The sequence below is a fragment of the Anguilla rostrata genome, chromosome 7 (assembly GCF_018555375.3).
Source record: "Anguilla rostrata isolate EN2019 chromosome 7, ASM1855537v3, whole genome shotgun sequence".
Taxonomy (NCBI): domain Eukaryota; kingdom Metazoa; phylum Chordata; class Actinopteri; order Anguilliformes; family Anguillidae; genus Anguilla; species Anguilla rostrata.
Genome location: NC_057939.1, coordinates 32,760,268 through 32,780,242, shown reverse-complemented (window position 1 = coordinate 32,780,242; position 19,975 = coordinate 32,760,268). Strand labels below are relative to the sequence as shown.

Genomic DNA, 19,975 nt, shown 5'->3' with positions numbered 1-19,975 from the left:
ACAGTAGACAAATTAACATAATGTCAAATAAAAGAGTCATGTTTTGTATTTGGTTGCATATCACTTGCATGCCATGACTTCCTGATGTCTGTGACCTATCAACATCATCAGAGTCTGGATATCTTATTTTCAGGTTGTCCTACAAGCGATACAAAAACTCTCCGCATTTGAATGGATCTCTATGGAAATTGGGGGGTGGGACTAGATTCAGCTGTAAACTATGCTGATACAGTATGGAACACATTTGTTGGCTAAATGGCTTTAAGTCATCAAGAGACCAAGGTATAAAATGAGCCTCAAACCACCGTGCTGCTGCCAGATATGCAGTAGATACTACAAGCATTATTTATCCTGAATATTTTTTTCCATTGAGTTCAACAGGAAAATTAATCAGGAATAACAATGCTTGTAGTATCTACAGTATATCTGGCAGCAGCATGGTGCAAACAAGCAAATGGTGGCACAGGAGGTCTCAGGAGTGCATTTGTTTAATTCTTGATAATTGTCAGACCAATGATTTGTTGTTAAGACCATTAAAAGCTTAATTTTTTGCTGTTTTGGGCTTGGCCCATTTTTTTCCCCAAGAGTGTATATACATTGTGGCGTGGATCGGGGCATGCCCCCGCAGTGCCCCTCCCAGCCGGATATTCATCAGCTCAAACCTACCACCAGGCCCGCTGTTCAGGACCCAGGACAGCACCACTCTGTGAAGCCCAGCCACAGGACCCTGGAGAGCGGCAACCGGGAAATTCCCCAACTCCCTCATTGGCATTCAACACACCTGAAGTCAATGAGGCCACACAGCTGCCGCTACTCCAGGGAAATGCGCTGGGAGCTTAAGAGGAGGCCTTTGTCGCCCTTGAGCAGAGGGGGTTTTTGGGCTACAACAGAGCGGCGAAATATCTGTTTGTAAATGTGTACTTGTTTTGCAGAAGCCAGCGGAGACGCGGGACCACATCCCTCTTCGTGCTTTAAAGAGGGATCCCCTAAGCTGTCTCCGGGTCATCATTACCTTAATTTCAGTTACTTTACTTTACTTTAATTTAATTTAAAGAAGAAACTTTTGTTGTTGAGTACGGCTTTGATTTGCGTGCTTAATTTGGTTTAATTAAAGAGCCCTGTTGGGCTATTTTTCCCCAAACCTCCGGTCTGTGTATTTCTGTGCCGCCCCGCCTGCACCGTCACACCCAGTACGGTGCCACAACATGTAAATCATACAATGGTAATGTATGATTTCAATGTATAAAAATGTTTTAATGACAGTTAATATTATTATTGTTGACAGTAAAATTTGCATCTGGTGCTTTCCCCAGTGGGTACCTTTCTTCTGTTTCTGCTGGTCCTCCATCTCAGGCTTGGTTGCCATGACTTCAAACAGTGTCTTCAGGATGCTGCGGAGGTCACTGGCATAGTTGGTCTGCAGTTGGTCAGCAACACCTGTGGAAGCAAGGGAAAAACACAACAGACATGGGGAGATATCGCACAGCTTACTGGCTGTGCTGCCTGATTTTGTGCACCACTGGGAAAAACTGGAACTATTACACTACTACTGGCATTACCATCACTGCACCCACTTTTTTGACAACTGTTATCCTATTTGGTTCAGTCTGATTCTGAACAACTAGATAAAAACACAGATAATGGAAACAATTCCCTGTCAGAAATGAAGTTTAGGTAAACAAAAAAGTACAGCCTGACCGATGTATCGGTTTGGCCGATATATTGGCCATTATTTGACTTTTTTGACGACATCGGGATCGGCAGTTATGCAGCCGATGTGTCCCGATTTTTAAATAAGTATAATAAACAAAAAAAACATTGATTATTTATCTGTACTTGTCTGTTTGAACGTTGTAATTGCTATTTACTATAATTATCCAATAGAGGGAGCTCTAATACAGCTGACGCGCTACTTCCGTAATAAGACGTTTGTCACTCGTGCCTCATCCAATATTCTCCACTGCAAGACCTGTCTGCACAGATTCGATTGCCGCAATAAAGGTATATATATTTAGTGAAAGTTTTTAATTAAATGCTTTTATACGACCACTATGTTTATCAATCCTCATTATCAAGCGAACGAGCTAGCTAACATATTTGGTTTACTTTAGCAAGCTAGCTGGCTAGCAAGCCTTTCTGAAGTGGCAGTGAGCACATAAGCAGCGTAGGATCTACATTTCCAGAGGACATCGCTGTATTCTCAAATAAATAACCTGCCAAAATAAAATGGTGATTGAATGCATCACAAATTTGTTTTTTTATCTGAGATAATGATATTAGCTACTATATGATGCTGTGTGAATAGCCAACGCGCTATTGCAAGCGAGTGTGTCATCTAGTCACGTGTCATCGTAGTGAGCTAACCCGACAGTAAAAACGCAGATAAAACACTTCTAACGTGGATCATTTTAAGCCATGTTATCTAGCTTTGTCGTAATAACATGAGAGAAGGATCGCTGTTGGAGAAGTGAATCAACCAACAGTTAGCGCGGGTAACCTGCACGAAAGCGCATTGTAGTTTTTTTCACGTATTTCATCCAGTCAATTTAATTTCATCTAACGTTACACTTGATTCACTCATTAGCTCCGCTAGATAATGTCTTACTCTTTGAGATCATGTAGTAGAAATAAAATAAGAAAATAATTCATGTAACTTACTGAAAATATATAATAAGAAATAATGAGGCTGTGTCAATAGCTAATGCATTATTGCGAGCGAGTATGTCATCTAGTCACGCGTCAGATCGCATTGTAGTTATTTTCACCACCGAATTCTTATGGACAGGGAAGCTCGCTAGATAAAGTCTTACTCTTTGAGCTCATGTAGTAGGAATAAAATAAGAAAATATAATTAATTTACTGAGAATAGATACAAAGAAATAATAATAACAAATTAATAACAACAACAACAATAATAATACTAATATTCATAAAAATACATGTTTGAAACTGGAAAACTGATTTTTAAAAATTAATTCTTTTATAGATGGCTGGAAAAGAAAGGAGTAAAAGCAAGGTGTGGAGTTATTTTGATTTCACACACTTAAAGACGGTGTTAATATATATAATTTAATATCATCTTTTGCATTTTTTCATCTAAAAAGTTCTGTGTGTGTAAATTTTTATTTTTATTTGTTTGCTTATAAGTTAAATGTTCTTAAATATAGAAACTTTAATAAAATATAAGTTTTTAAAATTGATTTGAAAATGTTGCACTTTTTGACAAAATATCGGTCTAAACATCGGTAATCGGTAGGCTAGGACTCTCCAAAATCGGGATCGGCATCGGACCCAAAAATCTGGCATCGGTCGGGCTTTACAAAAAAGTGACTAAAGCTGGTAGCAAATACATTCAGCAAAATTGCAGTTTACTTCTCAAACTGTGTGGGGTATTTGCAATCACATATTATCTTGTCTTTTATTCTTGCACATAACTTCTGCGACTAGTGATCAAGGCATTTAAATATCTGCTGGGAATTTGCCAAGGAGATGCAAGTTAAAGAAATAGTGATTGAGAAATTGTAAATCGAGGTTGGAACAAAAAGACGCATCAGAGATAAACCTGCACTCTGCCTCTGCCTATACAGTATGATGAAGAGGGGGTGGCCCACTGGGACTCCATACTCTGACTGGGGCACTTGCAGAAGAAAACAACAGCTCAGGAGGAATAGGAAGGTGTTATTGAAATAATTCAAATTGGTGCTTAGGTGAAATCTGAAGTCTGAGAAATGAAATGTGGAGAAGCATTGTCCTGTAACCTATGGCATAGACTAGTATAGACTGGTGACTTCTGGTTAATGATGCTGGCCCAGTATGGTGTACATTGGAGGGGTTAATGGTGTGGACTGCTGGGATATAGTACTATAGCCTGCTAGTTTAACCTCTTAGTGCAAAGCCCCTAGTGGTTGGCACACCGGCATCCCAAGATTGCTGAACTCAGACATTCAGTGCTACTGCAACCAAAGTATTATTTTAAAAACAGAAACGCTTTGTTTTAGTTTCATTAGTAGACGATACACGACAACAATGCCGAATACGGAGTTTCGCAGCACCGCCATTGTCGCTCTGGTCGTTCATTTAACAAGCACCCCCTCCCTGAAGTCTCATTTGCAAATACACCCCCCACCCATGACATAATGGACAATATTGTCTATCTGGGCATTCATAAAAATATTCTTTTAGCCTACCACTCAAAAATCGTATTCCATCATAGCAACAAGATAAAACCGACAATAGCCCTAAGATATGTCAATACAGCAGTGAAAACGCTGCTAACTGAATAACGAAATAAATGAGACAAAGTTTTAAAAAATGATACCATGTCATTATACAATCAATATCTGGGACTAAATATACAACCTTACCATTGGTTTTACGGGTAGAGATGTCTATTTTGAGACTGAGTGGTCATATATTGTCTTGGACAATCCGTTTGTGAAATATACGCGCATTTGTGACACCTTCCAAAATAGCTATGCGTAATACCACGCCATTTTTAGTACAGTCTGGCTTGATTGACAATAATGTATTCAGTAGGTGTGAGTATAAGCTTTCTAACGATGTATAACATGTCTAATTTTGTTTTTGAAATAGCGTTTTATAGGTCAGCATAAGTGAATGTTTTCTCATCATCGCATTCACTTACGTATTCACTCTGTGGTAGCAGTAAAAGACGCTTTCTAGGAAAATACTATTATTATTGTGGACTTCTGGACATAGCTAAGCCATATGTTTGCTGATAGACAAAGCTGACATTGTTTGCTGGAGTAAGAAAGAAGCGAATAGAACTGTATCATTGATTTACTGTCTCTGTCTCTATCTACTGAACACAGGTAATATTTCATTCATTGCTATGTACTACTGCTCAAAATATTTCCTTTATATATGTTATTTTTTTAACTGAGTGTCTTTAAATAGGTTAGTGGTATTCTATAATGAGGATATTTCACACTGTAATGTAAGCGTTCGTTGGTAGTTTAGTAGTTTTTGTGATGCATGCAACAGTGATGACGTGAGAGTTGGAACATTGCCAAAACGTGGTGGATGGTTGAAAATTGTTTTCATGTCCTCCCATCCCCATACAAGAAAACATATGAGAGTACAGAGTATAGAAATACAAACAAGAGTTAATTATTACACATTTAGGTATTGTACTACATTGTGTGACAATATTTTTGTATTATTTTTTAATCTGATATCAATGTTTCATCTTAAAGTAATAATCTCGAAGATTTTCATTAAAATAAATGTCTGTTAAATCACTATCTATCGCCAAATTAGGTAACACAATGGTGATTGAGCCTATTATTATATTAATTTATATTATTATTATTATTATAATTTATGATTAAAGAACTGGGTGTCTGTGGCGACATTCCCGGGAAAAAATCACAAACGGCGCATAGTTAGTGACGCGTTTTCCATCACCCTTCAGTGGTTGGTCCGCCAGAGAGGGTAGGCGGAGCTAACGCAACAGGCTTGCTCTTCAACTCACTTGTGTGTGAGCGGCGTATTGTTTTTTCCGGTGTCTGCTACAATAAGAGAAAGTTATGGAACCCTAAAAGGTTCTTGTGTAACATGAGAGGTCATATTATTTGTTGATGTAGATTTCGTATTACATTTGATGACAATGTAACGTTACTAAATTACATAGCTATTTGCACAGCTAACGCTAGCTACCGGACCATGTCAAGAAAGGCAACATTAGTTTAGACAAGGTTGCGAACAGTATCCATCTCTCATATAAGGTAACATTGCGTTAGCTAGATAGCTAATGTAATTAACACAATCTAATGTCAGCTAACAATTAGAAAAAACGCTAGCTAACGCTACTGACCGGTACCGACCTCGCAAACCGTCTCTCGGATGCAATGCTACCTTGTTCCAACGTTGCAATGTAGCTAACTAAAGGGGCAGGCAATGGCTCTGCTACTAACCAGTTCACACCGCTGCAGTTTTCTCTGCAACATTCTAAAACCGTTTTGTCTCGTTGCGAATCATTGATCTGAACTGGCCTTAACGTTACTGTTATTTACATTGACATCAAGTTCATCAGTAATCATAATGATAGGAATAAAGCTGGGGTATACGTGGATCAGAGCCGGGTCTGATTTCTCTGTAAAGATGTCAAGCCAGAGAAAACTAAATAAAAGAATACGGCAGTATGGATTAGCATTGTTATTATTTTATTATGCTTCCTCATATGTTCCTTCAGCCTTGATGCCCTTTTGATGAAATCTCCTTTGTTTTTGTTTTATTCTTCTTGTTCTGATTGCTAATTTAACACCCAGCTCAGCTTTATTCTCGAACAGTTTAGCTAGCAAAACCAGAAACACCAGGGGTAACATTTTGTAAGGCAGTTGTTTCAAAAATATTACACAACAGTCATTCACGAAAAATACTGTTTATTGTGCACGAAATACATAATTCACGAGCCACAGCGAATCCCACGAATTCTTCTCTGCAGTGTGAAGATGTTCATACCGGGCAAAAGGTGGATAAAGAACTTGTGTGGAAATTGATCATCACTAATTCTATCCCAGATCTGCTACAGCATTTTAACCCGGCTCAGCAGTGTAAAGACAGTTTAAGTTAGCCTAATGATAGACAATGAATGAGTATGTACATAACATTACTTTTATAACAACCATTTTTTATTCAGTAAATAATAAGTTTTATAGTTGGCGTGGCCCAGGTGCCAACTGACTGACGTCACACAGGCGACAATGGTTGGATCGGGTTGAATCTATGGGAAGTGAGGTCCAAAAACGCACCTGCAATTACCGCTTCTCGCCATGGGCACCGCCATAGATAACGAAACTGAAATCTTCGAGATTGTAACTTTAAACCTTCATAAGGGGCTAATTTATATGCTTTATAAAGGACAAAAAGCATTTTATTCATTTTTGGAGAGATTTTGGATATGTTTCTGGACCCCTAACTATTTTAGACCACTGTACTGACGGAAAGCTTGTAATTCCCACTTGAAAATGATGCAACAGTGAGTTTCTTCAGTCAAACAGTTGATTTGTAGTGAAATAAATGATTATGTTGTGATTTACAGCAATGCATAATTTAGACATTTTGGATAGGTACACTGCTTACTTTTTGATTCATAGATCTTTAGTAGTTCTGCGTATCTACCCTTTGATTTGACGCACTTGTGGTCAAGGAGTTTTTAATCCAGGATATGTATAGTTTCACCTGCAGTATAAACGAAAAAATAGCAAATAGATTTTTGATTTTTTGCCTAAACAATTAAATTAGTAGCACTTTATATTCATCAATTTAGAAAGAAATAATCTAAGTTAGTATTGTAAATGGTAAGAATGTCTTGCTTCATATAAGCCAAGTCTCTGTGCTGTTCACATCTGTAGTTATAAAGCTTTAAATAGGGTACCCCCTAAATGCAAAAGGATTGGCCAGATTTGGCATGTACACTAAGAGGTTAAAGCAGTGGCTGTGAGATGGGATGAGGTTGGTTATGACATTAACATTAAATTCAAATTAAGTTTACTCTATATCCTAAAACTGACCATATACGTGCAAATGTAAACTATGCACATTCTTATTCTGACATAAGATATGTTATAAGCATTTGAATTGAAAAAGTGGAAAGTTTTGGCACCACTGCTGTATGCTTTTTTGAAGACAGGAGTACAGCACTGTAGATTTATGATGTTGACCTTAAAGTAAACAGGTGTAAATTGTCCTGTAGACTACTGATGTGGAGAACTTGGCTAGCACCTCATTCTCTTGTACTGGATTAGGAATGCATAGAAAACTGACAAACAAGTCCCTTGAGAGAGTGGTTGTGCCATTTGCATCTACTACAATAACCCCCTGATGAAAACGCCCAACTTTGAACATGACATCCTAAAAATTCCAGGTCCGTATCCATCCTTCCCTTCCTTACTAAAATAACAGAGATGGTTGTAGCCTGTGAACATCAGACACATCTGTCCACAAACAGTCTCTTGTCATGGATCTGTGTCTGTCTGTGTTTCCTTTTTTGGGCCGCCAGATGGCGGCACTTCAGTTTGTAGTTCTGTTCCTTTTCTCTGTTTAATTGTATTATTGTTTTCAATTATTCAATTATTATGTCTTGTTTTCCCTTCCCTCTCTGTGGTCTGATTGTGCATTGTGCCCTCCTGTGTCTCGTTAGTGTCTTGTCTATTTAAGTTCTTTTCTTCCCTGACTCGGGTGCTGGATCCTTGTGTGTTTCTGATTGTGTTCAGCCCTGTGTGTTTCCGCCTGAGAGAGCTCCCTGTGTGTTTCCACCCATGTTCTGTTTTCTACGCATTTTAGGATTTTTGGATTTTCTTTGTTTTGCGTTTTGAAGTTTTATTTTTGAGTTTTTTGAGAGTTTCCCTGCAAGGCCTTGCCTTGGTTTCCTGTTTTTTGTTACTTTCTATGATTAAAGTCTTTTTGGATTTTCCTTTGAAGTTTGAGTTTTGTGTTTGGGTCCTAACCCCCCGTTCCCATGACAGAAAGATCCAGCCAGTACTGGACCCAGCGGAGTTTTTTTCCCCCTCTTCCCATTTCCTGAGGTTTGTTTTTTTGTTTAATCATGCCGCCTGTTTTGAGCAAGCCGGTGGTTGCTGGGAGGACCTCCGGGTCAAGTTCTGCCGTTGGACAGGCCCCCCTGTCCAGTAGACAGATGGCGGACAGACTCTTTGACACATGTCAGGGGTCGCGTACATTATTGGATTACGCGACAGAGTTTAGTGCTGTGGCCGCACAGACGGACCTGCCTCAGCCCATCGTGTGCCAGCTATTTAAGGACAACATGAAGGATTACCTCCATGGCGGCCTGATTCACTCCGGGCTTGACGGGTCTTCTGACTTTAAAGCCCTAGTAATAACGACGTTTCACTGGGAGGAGTATCTCCGGGGGGCCGCGGATATGCCCCCTCTGGCCAAGAAATACTCCAAGTCCACTGTGCCGGAGCCCGCTGTCCTGCTGGAGCCCGCTGCCTCGCAGGAGCTTCCTGCACAGCCCGCTGCCCCGCAGGAGCTGCCTTCCCAGCACAGAGTGCATCAGCAGCCTCCTGCTCCGCCAAGCGCCCAGGAGAAGCCTCCTGCTCCGCCAAGCGCCCAGGAGAGGCCTCCTGCTCCGCCCAGTGCCCAGGAGAGGCCTCCTGCTCCGCCCAGCGCCCACGAGAGGCCTCCTGCTCCGCCCAGCGCCCAGGAGAGGCCTCCTGCTCCGCCCAGCGCCCAGGAGAGGCCTCCCGCTTCGCCTCGAGTCCAGGAGAGGCCGCCTCCTCCGCCTGTTTCGCAGGGGCCGCCTGCTCTGCCCGGTCTCCCGCAGGGGCCGCCTGCTCTGCCCGGTCTCCCGCAGGGGCCGCCTTCTCTGCCCGGTCTCCCGCAGGGAGCCGCCTGCTCTGCCCGGTCTCCCACAGGGGCCACCGCCACCTGTTATTTCTGTTGTCCCGCAGGGGCCTGCTCTGCCCGCTGTCCCGCAGGAGAAGCTGCCTGCTCTGCCCAGTGCTCCCGAGTCCTCTAGTACTCCCAAGTCCTCCAGTGTTCCCGAGTCCCCCAGTGTCCGTGCTCCGCCTAGTGTTCTCGCGCCCCCTAGTGTTTCCAAGCCGTCGCTGCCCCCACCCAGTGCCCAGAGACCTCGCCTAAGCCATGTTCATGTGTCTGTCTGTTCACCTGCCCCCTTGTCTATTTGTCATGTTTGTCGGCCAGTATGCTGGCCTGTCTGTCTGTCCCCAGGTCGTCGGCCCGTCAGCCAATCCGTTTACCCATCTGTCTTCCTGCCTGTCTGTAAGTCAGTCTGCTTGTTTATTGTCGTGTCTGCCCGTCTGTCAGTTTGTGTGTCGGTCTTTGAATTGGCCCCTCTCCTTCCCTGTCTGTCTGTCCCTTAGTGTGTCTGTCAGCCTTGCTGTGTGTCTCCCCGTGTGCTTGTCTCTCTGTCTGCCCTTTTGTTAGGTCTCCCGGTCTGTTCCCTGTCCGAGTTCTGTCCTCTGTGCCCTGTCAGAGTCCCGTTCCCCATACTGTCTTGAGCTCCGTGTCTGTGTGTTAGTCCATTCAGTGTTTGAGTCCAGGTCCATGTTTTTAGTCCAGTCCAGTCCAGTATCTGTTGTGTTCAGTCCAGTTTCTGTGTTCAGTTCAGTTTCTGTGTTCAGTTCGGTGTCTGAGTCTGTTTCAGTGTGTGTCTTGAGGTCAGTGTAGGTGTTGGTCAGTTCGGTGTTGTGTTTTTGCGTCCGAGTCCTGTTCCCCGTCTGTGTCCAGTCCCCAGTCCTGTGTGCTCCAGTCCCGAGACCAGTCCTGTGTGCTCCAGTCCTGAGACCAGTCCTGTGTACTCCAGTCCCGAGTCCAGTCCTGTGTGATCCAGCCCTGAGTCCAGTCTCCTGTCTGCTCCCAGTCCCGAGTTGTGTTTGTTTTTGTGCTCCATTCCCGAGTCCTGTCCTGTTAGTCCCATGCTGTTTGTCACCCCCTCCCCAGGTCAGTCTTCTGGGACGTCAGGGGCTGTCCCTTGGGGGCGGGGGGGACTGTCATGGTTCTGTGTCTGTCTGAGTTTCCTTTATTGGGCCGCCAGATGGCAGCACTTCAGTTTGTAGTTCTGTTCCTTTTCTCTGTCTAATTGTATTATTGTTTTCAATTATTCAATTATTGTTTTTTGGTTGTCTCGTTTTCCCTTCCCTCTCTGTGGTCTGATTGTGCATTGTGCCCTCCTGTGTCTCATTAGTGTCTTGTCTATTTAAGTTCTTTTCTTCCCTGACTCGGGTGCTGGATCCTTGTGTGTTTCTGATTGTGTTCTGCCCTGTGTGTTTCCGCCTAAGAAAGCTCCCTGTGTGTTTCTGCCCACGTTCTGTTTTCTACGCATTTTTGGATTTTCTTTGTTTTGCGTTTTGAAGTTTTATTTTTGAGTTTTTTGAGAGATGCCCTGCGAGGCCTTGCCTTGGTTTCCTGTTTTTTGTTACTTTCTGTGATTAAAGTCTTTTTGGATTTTCCTTTGATGTTTGAGTTTTGTACACTCTGCATTTGTGTTCTAACCCCCCGTTCCCGTGACATCTCTGTTAAGATTTCCAGTCTGGTTTCAGATAAAAGCCAAACACAGAGAAAGCACTCATCAACAGTGGTTAACAATCTTCTCATAGCTGCTGAGTCTGGGTGTCCCAGGGTCCTTCTTTTCCTTCTTGATCTTAGTTCTGAATTGGCATAATGGATCATGGCATTTGCCTGAGCCACCTCAAGGAAAATATTGACCTTGGTGTGGTTCTACATTGGTTCAAATCCTGCCTGTCAAATGGAACACAACATGCACTCTTGGGTAAACTCAGTTCCCATCCCATGCCTATAACAAGTGTGGGGCCCCAAGGTTCTGTGCTTGGCCCTTCATGCTTCCTCTTGACCGCTTCATGAAAACCCATGATGTACAGTTCCACCCAGTCCCAGTCCCACTAATACCTGGGGCTATTGGTAAGATCAATGAAATTATGAACTTGTACAACTACAAAGACATTCTGTCCAAATGCCTGGTTTGCTCTGATGGGAAACACAAGCACAACCTCCCAAGCATGCCTCAAAGTCAACAGACAACAAAACTACTGTTGTGCAATGGCCATCTCAGTCTACAGGCTTCAACCTGATTAGAGGGTAGTCCACAAGTCCAGGCAGAAGGACCTGACAGGTCTTGAAAGATTCAGTATGGAGCAATAGTCAAATGCCTCCCACCTATATGTTAATCACAAAACGCTACAGAAGATGACTTGGTGTTGACCATACAAACGGAAGGTGCACTAAGTAGTGAAAACAGGGGTGTGAATATTTGTGTCATTTTTGGAAATACATTTTTAATTTAAGAAGTGTTATTTTTGATGATTCCATTGAATCCATATTAAAGCAGAGACATAGATAGAGATGTTTAAGTGAGCTATATAATGAGAAATAGATATAATCAGTGCTGAATATTTGCCCCCTTCCTGATTTCTTCTATTATTGCATATTTGTCACAATTGTTTCAGATCTTTAGACAAAATGTAATATTAAAGAAAGGAAAACTGAGTAAACACAAAACACATTTAATTTATTTAATGAACAGGTTACTGTAGTAGAGGGTATTTTAAAAAATTCTGTGTATTTTAGGCATTTTGTGACATTACAGAATGATGAAGTTTAAAGGGAGCAAAATTCGTATTTTCTGTGCTGTGGAAAATAAGTTGCAGTCAGGACAGAGAGAGAGGGGGGTTCCCATAGCAACCAGAGGGAGCCTAGCCCATGTCTTACATAGATAAGACTGAAGCCTGTACAACTCTAGGCAGGAGAGGCCCAACCATGACTCAGCAAAAACGGAGGGCACAACTTAACTCAGTGAAATAAGCCCGCAAAGGTTATAAACAACTTGATCTGTACCAGGAGAGTGCTAAATATTGCGAGCATATTTTTGGAATATATTAGAAATATATTTTTTGATGTGTGTATTTTTGACATGTGTTAGGAGAGTTGCTGCTATAAACATGTTGTTTTTAACTTGTATTAGAAGACTGTTAAGTGAGTGATAACTTTTTGTGATTGGTGGCAGCCAATCCACTGCAGAATGCGACCCTGGCGACGGGTGGACTTAGAAGCCGTAGGTAGCTAGTCTTAAAGCAAACACCAAGCTAAAGGTAGCCATCTGAGGCGAGTCCAAGACGCGGACGGTAGCCAGCCCCGAAGCAAGCAAGGAATGTCAACGCCAGCTGCACATTTTTATCAAGGCAACCTTCAGAGACAGGGGCCCGTGGGGTAGGTCCGATCATCTTACTTTTTGACTTTCCCTGTAAAACCACCTCTCGAATAGCTATTTAAGTGGGTAGCTCCCATGAGAGGGCATCAACTCTGAAAGACTGAAACAACAAAGTCTAATGCCTTATTAATAAGTATATACTAGAATTATGTTATAGAGTTAAGGTGTGTGTGTTTTAATAATAATATTAATAATATATACAGGTATATCTAGGTTATAGAGTTAAAATTTGTGTGTATTGTAACTGTTACTTAGAAGCATACGCCAGATTATAGTCGTGTTAAGATTAGTTAATAAAACAGCTTAATAAAGTGTGAAGTGTGAGCAATTAAAGTTACTCTCTTGGTATTTAATTACTCTCAAGCCTCATCACCACAATCCAAAACAACCTTTATACTGAAGTGCTGTGTATACATTGGGTTATAATAACAATAATGTTGCAGTAAATTATAACCTTAAATTAAATAAACAAATCGTAATAACCATAACGTGGCAGTAAATTGCAATATTTGTCATTATTTGCATTGGCGGTGCATGTCCGTCGTTATCAGCATTTTCGGTATAAAACAGTTACTGTCATAAGGTTGATAACACTTAGCTGAGTTATTACATTTTAATTAATTGATTGTATTGTTTCAAATTTAATTGCAGTTCAGTGTTTAAGAATCACTCTTTAGGGGTCACTTTCAGTTACCATGTTAGTGGTGAAGCACTAATCTGAATAACTGGAGATCACCCTTTATCAACCTCAACACTTAAAATTATTTAGAGGGCATTCACCCTCTGCACTTAAGAATTCAGATGTTTCTGTTTGACTTTGGTAGTGGATCATTCCATCAGCATAAGTGAGGAAACACAATCATGCATATACAATAAGCTTTAATGAGAAATAATGACAAAAATTAAGTTGTTTGTTGAGCACTTCAGTTGTAATATTGGATAAGGATACTGGCACAGTATAGCACAATGCAACACTGTGCATATAAGGTAGCATGTAGTGACAAACGTATTAGTATTATTGTTCATATATGATATGCTATCTCAACAAAGATGCTGGGTACCGCTACAAAGAAATTCACTATGAATGAATATAATTCTAAGCATGTAGCCTATGGTTAGGAGGTGAGAGACCACAATCAGTTACACTCAACAACAAAAAAACAAGAAAGTCTTTAACCATACAGTTTGATCACAGTCCAGCAGTTGTTTGGCTACTGGCCTTGCATGAAGGCACGCATAAATAGCTAACTGAAGGTTAAACTTGGAATTAAAGCCGCAAGCGGCGTTGGGAGGGGTCCAATCATTGGCACCATCGCGCCCCCTATGGAGAGATTTTAAAATAGCTTTGTCCTCATGATCATATGCCTTCACCCAACATGTCTACTGAATATCATGATGATTGTTTAAAAATTGATGACTTATGGCCAATTTTGTGCTAAGAGACGCTGTCGGATGACTTAGTGGGTCGCCATGGATGTGTCCTGGCCGCTTCCTGTAAAGACTTTACTATGTCGTAACACTTAGATGGCATGTCGTAACACTTAGATGGTCCGGCGTGTATGCACAGCTGCAGTGTTTCTGTGCCGCAACTAAAAAAGGCGTCACACTAGTGTTGTCACGAAACCAAAATTTTGACTTTGATACTGATACCAGGTTTAGTATTACAATACTCAATACTGAAATGATACTTGAAACTTAAACGATGCTAAATCGATACTCGGTACCTAACGATACTGAAATTACCTTAATAGATGAGAAACGTAATGTCCACAAGGGTTGACCTCATTTTCGAATTCATGGTTTATCAACAACCTGGTTCATTAACAACCTTTAAGTTGAAGCCTGTTCAACATATTAATATGCATAGGCCTATAGTGTTACAACACTGAACAATAGAAAAATATGTTAAATATATTTCAAAAATTAAACAGTTGTAAAGTAAATAATCTTTAAATAGGTCTTTCAACTTTTAAATATATCTAAAAACAGCATATTTTAATAACAATTCAGCATCTTCCTATAATAAAATATTTACAAATTGGAACACCTATTGCTACTGAAGTCAACTGAGTCGAAGCTTGCGCTGTATCAGTGAATGAATGCACAAGCGCACGTCACCTCACTTGGCAACCTTAGTTGCTACTGCCATCTAGCGAAGATTCTGACAAATTACACTTTTCATCCTCTCAATCAGTAATGCGGGAGACACATTTCCCTGGCTTTTACATTTGACACAAAACTACCGAACGTCGGAAAATTCTAATAGCAAACCGTTTCTTTTTTTTTTTTTTAAGTACCAAAAAAGTGCTGAAGTTTCCGTATACCGTGCAACAGTACGTCAGACACACATTCCAATCCATTGCTCAGCTTAGCAGAGAATGCACATTTCAGAGCGCCTCAGAGACAGATAGAATAATAACACATAAATACACATTTCAAATAACAAATACGACATTGAGAAAAAACGAAACAAAAGAAATACCAACTCGCGATCTGCGTGCTGCGCGCAGAGTAGCCTACCGTATTATTTATTTAGACATTGGCAGATAAGAAAAAATTCGGTTACGCTGACCTATAAATCACTATTCCAAAACCAAAATCAGACATGTTATACATTGTTAGAAAGCTTATACTCACCTACTGAATAAATGAACTGTCAATCAAACCAAATTGTACTAAAAAGGGTGACAACGCCGTAAGCAACAGGTGTGGTATTACGCACAGCTATTTTTGAAGGTAGCCTACCCGGGTATCACAAATGCACGTATATTTCACAAACGGATTGTCCAAGACAATATATGACCACTTATTCGCAAAAGGGACATCTCTACGCGTAAAACCGATGGTAAGATTGTATATTTATTAAATGTTTAGTCCCAGATATTGACTGTATAATGACATGGTATAATTAAAAACGTTGTCTCGTTTATTTCGTTATTCAATGAGCAGCGTTTTCACTGCTGTATTGGCATATTTTAGGGCAAATGTCGGGTTTATCTTGTTACGGAATATCACATTACATTACATTACAGGCATTTGGCAGACGCTCTTATCCAGAGCGACGTACAACAAAGTGTATAACCATAACCAGGAACAAGTGTGTCGAAAACCCTAGAGAGAAGTACCGTTCCAAGTGCAGGGAACAACCACATAGTCCAACTTGGACCCTGTAGGTTAAACTGATTAACACTAACACAAACAAGAACAGCAACAACGCAGTCTATGACCCACGAAACAGCTACCTAGTTACAACCCTAAGCTTACAGTCAATGTAGAGATTAAATTGAGAATACGATTTCTCTCAGCATAATGACGGATTCAAAGACTAAACAAACTCTCCCGATATTGTCTTCAAATGGATCCATGCCAAAGAAAAGTAATGATTCATCCTCTCAAAGCTTTTACTAACAAACTTTTAGTAGCAAAAAATATCAACTCACCATCCATGCTACCCGCTTCCTACGCTCAGAGTACCGTATTATTTATTTAGACATTGGCAAAGTACAGCACAAATTGCGTCTTTTGTTTATATTCAATGTTAGTAATTGCAGCGAGAAACTGCAGCTGTAGACACAAGATAGTGTGTTATGTTATGGTAGCAACGGAACGAAGCGGACTACCGACGTTCAGACCCTCCCCTCACTGATAAAAACTAGTCCCTACGGTGTCGGATTACTTGCGTCGCCATGGATGTCGCTTGCCGTAAAGAAGCTTACTAGATGTCGAAACACTTTAGATTTGGAGCTACAGCTCTTCCGCACCCCAACTAATATAAAAGTCCAAATGGCAGGCAAACAATATGGCGGACATAGGTGGTCCCAATGGCAAAGTTGTAGAGCACGTCCAGATGCATAGGTCGATGAAGTTTTGTGTTGATATAACTTATGGTGTGGGAGTTATGGCCTCATACACATGACCCTTTGTTATAGCGCCACCATCTGGCAGAAATAAGTGATTTTTAGTGCCTGAGTAGTGGGGACCCATAGGAACCCACCTGCCAAATTTGGTTGCTCTAGGACTTATGGTTGCTGAGCCTCAGACACTTTTAGCTTCGCTGCTTGGACCCCTAATAATCCTAACAGATACAATAGGGTTCCACCAGCTTCGCTGCTTGGACCCCTAATTATGGTGTTACATACAAGTCAGAGTGTGGAGAGGAGGAGAGGAGAGGAAAAGAGGAAAGAGGGAGGCGAAAGGGATTCCTGAGACCCAGCTGAGGCAGCACGCCCAAATTTCAAAGCTGGAACATGCAGCTTGGGCCAGGCCAGCTTGATTGGCAACACTGGACTCCCACACAGACGCCGAAGCCAACACAATCCTGTCAGTACTTCAAGGTGTAGACACGCGGTTTCAAAGCGTTGTGAACACTCGGAAGTCCAACAGCACAGCAGTCCAGGCATATTCAGTGAGGACACAGAGGCTACGGTTGCTTTCTAAAAAAATCAACATGAGCCAAGGCTCAGGTACGAAGGAAAAGAGGAACCGGCCTCGGTGTTCATCCACCTTAAGTCCCTGGCCGGATGAGAGAACGGTCTGAGCTGTCATTGGCTGAAGGGCACACCTTCATATCATGTCCGCCTTTCCCTTTGGATATTTAGCCAAATTTGATCTAGTTGGACAATTATTTAGCAGTACAAGAAAGGTGGACATACTTTGTCCCCTGACCTGTGTAGTGAGTTTTAAAAGAACATACCAAGCGTGCTTACTTTCAGTTCAGGTTACCGGAAGAGTCTTGCAGGTTACTGTATACTGTAAGATTCTAATAGCCTGCACTCCCTTTGAGCTTTTCAGACCAGTTGGGTTTCGGAATGTTATTTAATTATGCTTAATATGATTCGACTTCTCTCCATTTGTTGCCGTGAATGAAGCGGCTCTGAAATACCGAGGGTGCCCACTAGTCATCGTTGGTGTACTATAGGAATAGGGAGATTATTCAGGCGCCCAAGCTGGCGCAGTTCTGAAGCTATCACACCCCAGGAGGTTCATACCTCGTGCATGGTTAACAATGAATGAACATTCGTTACTATGCCTCCACTACAGTACATGCAAAGAGTTTGTTAATCCCCCCAGTGTCATCTATAGCGTTGATCTTAGAATTATGGGTATCTGGCATAAGGGTTCTGGAGATCCTGAAGGGAAGCGGAACATAGTGTTGGAAGGTTGAAAGTAACAGACACACACACATTTGGGAACTGCAGAAATAAAGCATGTTGTGCCCTCAGAGAGAGGACTGCAGAGAAACAACTTACAACTTCCTTACATTATCATCACCCATATCACCCATGAAAAAAGTATGAGCCCCCTTAGTTACTCAACCAACCAATTAACCAAAATCAATTCATATTTATATTCAGCTTATTAAACACAGTCAAGCATGATTGCAGCCAGCCTTGTTGAATCTAAACGTTTACACAAGCACACTATGCCACAATCAATAGAAATTCCCCAAGAGATGAGAAAAATAGTTGTTGAAATATATTAGTCTGGAAAGGGTTACAAAGCCATTTCTAAGGCTCTGGGACTCCACCCAACTCACCAACTTGAGGAACATCCAAAGAGCTGCAGACCTCCCTAGACCCAGCTAAGGTCAGTTTACATGGCTCCACAATACGAAAGAGACTGGGGAAAAATAGGATTCATGGGATAGCACCAAGGCGGAAACCACTGCTAACCAAGAGAAACATCAATACTGGTCTCACATTTGCAGAAAAGCACCTGGATGATCCCTAAGCCTTTTGGGGTAATGTTCTAAGGACAGTGTCAAAAGTGGAACTTTTCGGACAACATGACTCCCATTATGTCTGGCGTAAAGCAAATCTCATAAAAAACACGTTTTCAACATACAAAAATGCCAAGTTACTAAAAAGTATTGATATCAAAATGACGCCAAGTTACGATACTACAAACAATATAGGCTATCTTGCCTCACCGAAATGACATAAGATGTATCTCAAAGCAATGCTACCCAATATTTCCTCAGTTCTTTCAAGTCACTTGGCCCTGTGTATAAGCATGCACTACATGAACAGGCCAAATATATGTGTGGATGGCTCTCTCACAGTCAAGATTGATTGAATAGGTGTGTGTATGTCCAATTTGTATTGGTATGTAGGCCTATGTATTTCGCTGCCCAGGCTTTCTGTTGCGTGAATGATAGTATGTTTCTTGGTACAAGTGTGTTCGTGAATGTGAATGTAAGATGCTGCCAGGGAAATGTCCCCATGCGGATAAAGAAGTTCTGTATGTATGTATGTACAATATGTGTTTTACATGCAGTATTTATTGTACGTAGCAAATATACAATAACTTGCACATGTACTCAAATTCAGTTCAGAAGCAAGTATAAACATGTTTTCTGGAAAAATGTGCTTCCTGTCGTTGCTCAGCAGCAGTTCTGTACATTAATGAATTTATACATTAATTTCAATGTACAATGTTCAATGTGTTCCATGAGGCAATTCGAAATATTTGTCTCTTTGATCTGACAGAAAGTTTGCATGACATTGTGAAATGGTAAGATTAGAAAACACAGGGCCAAGTGACTTGAAAGAACTGAGGAAATATTGGGTAGCATTGCTTTGAGATACATCTTATGTCATTTCGGTGAGGCAAGATAGCCTATATTGTTTGTAGTATCGTAACTTGGCGTCATTTTGATATCAATACTTTTTAGTAACTTGGCATTTTTGTACGTTGAAAACGTGTTTTTTATGAGATATCAGTTCTTTTTGCAAAGCGTTTTATTATGAGTGAGAAATGCGACCCTGCAAGAAACGGTTGTGGATTATGGCTATCGTTGTGTGAATCTGTACAGTCTGATGAGCGTGTACCGTTCAGCAGTTTCGGTTTGCTATATATGTAAAACAGTGGCTGTGAGAAAGGATGCAGTGGCGTAAGCGTAAACGCATCAGAAACGCAGATGGAATATGGTATGTACTCACGGATTTGACGTCCATCCAACGAGCCTTGACTGACAAAATAATCAACACGCCCGTAGAATTATAACTCCCTAGGTCGCAACTTGTGTAGCCTTCTGTCCTGCTCCGTTGTCTGTTATTTCGTGGAGATGCACTATTAGTGTTTGTAAGGTTTATCCTTCTGTCCTGCTCCATTGTCTGTTATTTTGTGGAGATGCACTTTTAGTGTTTGTAAGGTTTATAAGGCATTTTGATAGGCTAATCTGCAGGTAGGAATCCTCTTCGCCGTTTTGCTAAACTAGAACCGGAAAACATGATAGTGGAG

The 19,975-nt window shown here is 41.2% G+C and overlaps 2 protein-coding genes across 7 annotated transcripts in view; one reads left to right on the top strand and one right to left on the bottom strand.

Moving 5' to 3' along the window:
* Positions 1-19,975, bottom strand: part of zfyve28 (zinc finger, FYVE domain containing 28) — a 258,613-nt gene that overhangs the window by 40,668 nt on the left and 197,970 nt on the right. For all 6 annotated transcript variants that reach the window (XM_064341963.1, XM_064341964.1, XM_064341966.1 and 3 more), the window contains one exon: positions 1,321-1,437. In XM_064341963.1, the coding sequence (XP_064198033.1) occupies positions 1,321-1,437 (117 nt within the window). The remainder of the gene's footprint in view (positions 1-1,320; positions 1,438-19,975) is intronic.
* Positions 1-19,975, top strand: part of LOC135258590 (uncharacterized) — a 614,972-nt gene that overhangs the window by 584,137 nt on the left and 10,860 nt on the right. The window lies entirely within an intron of this gene.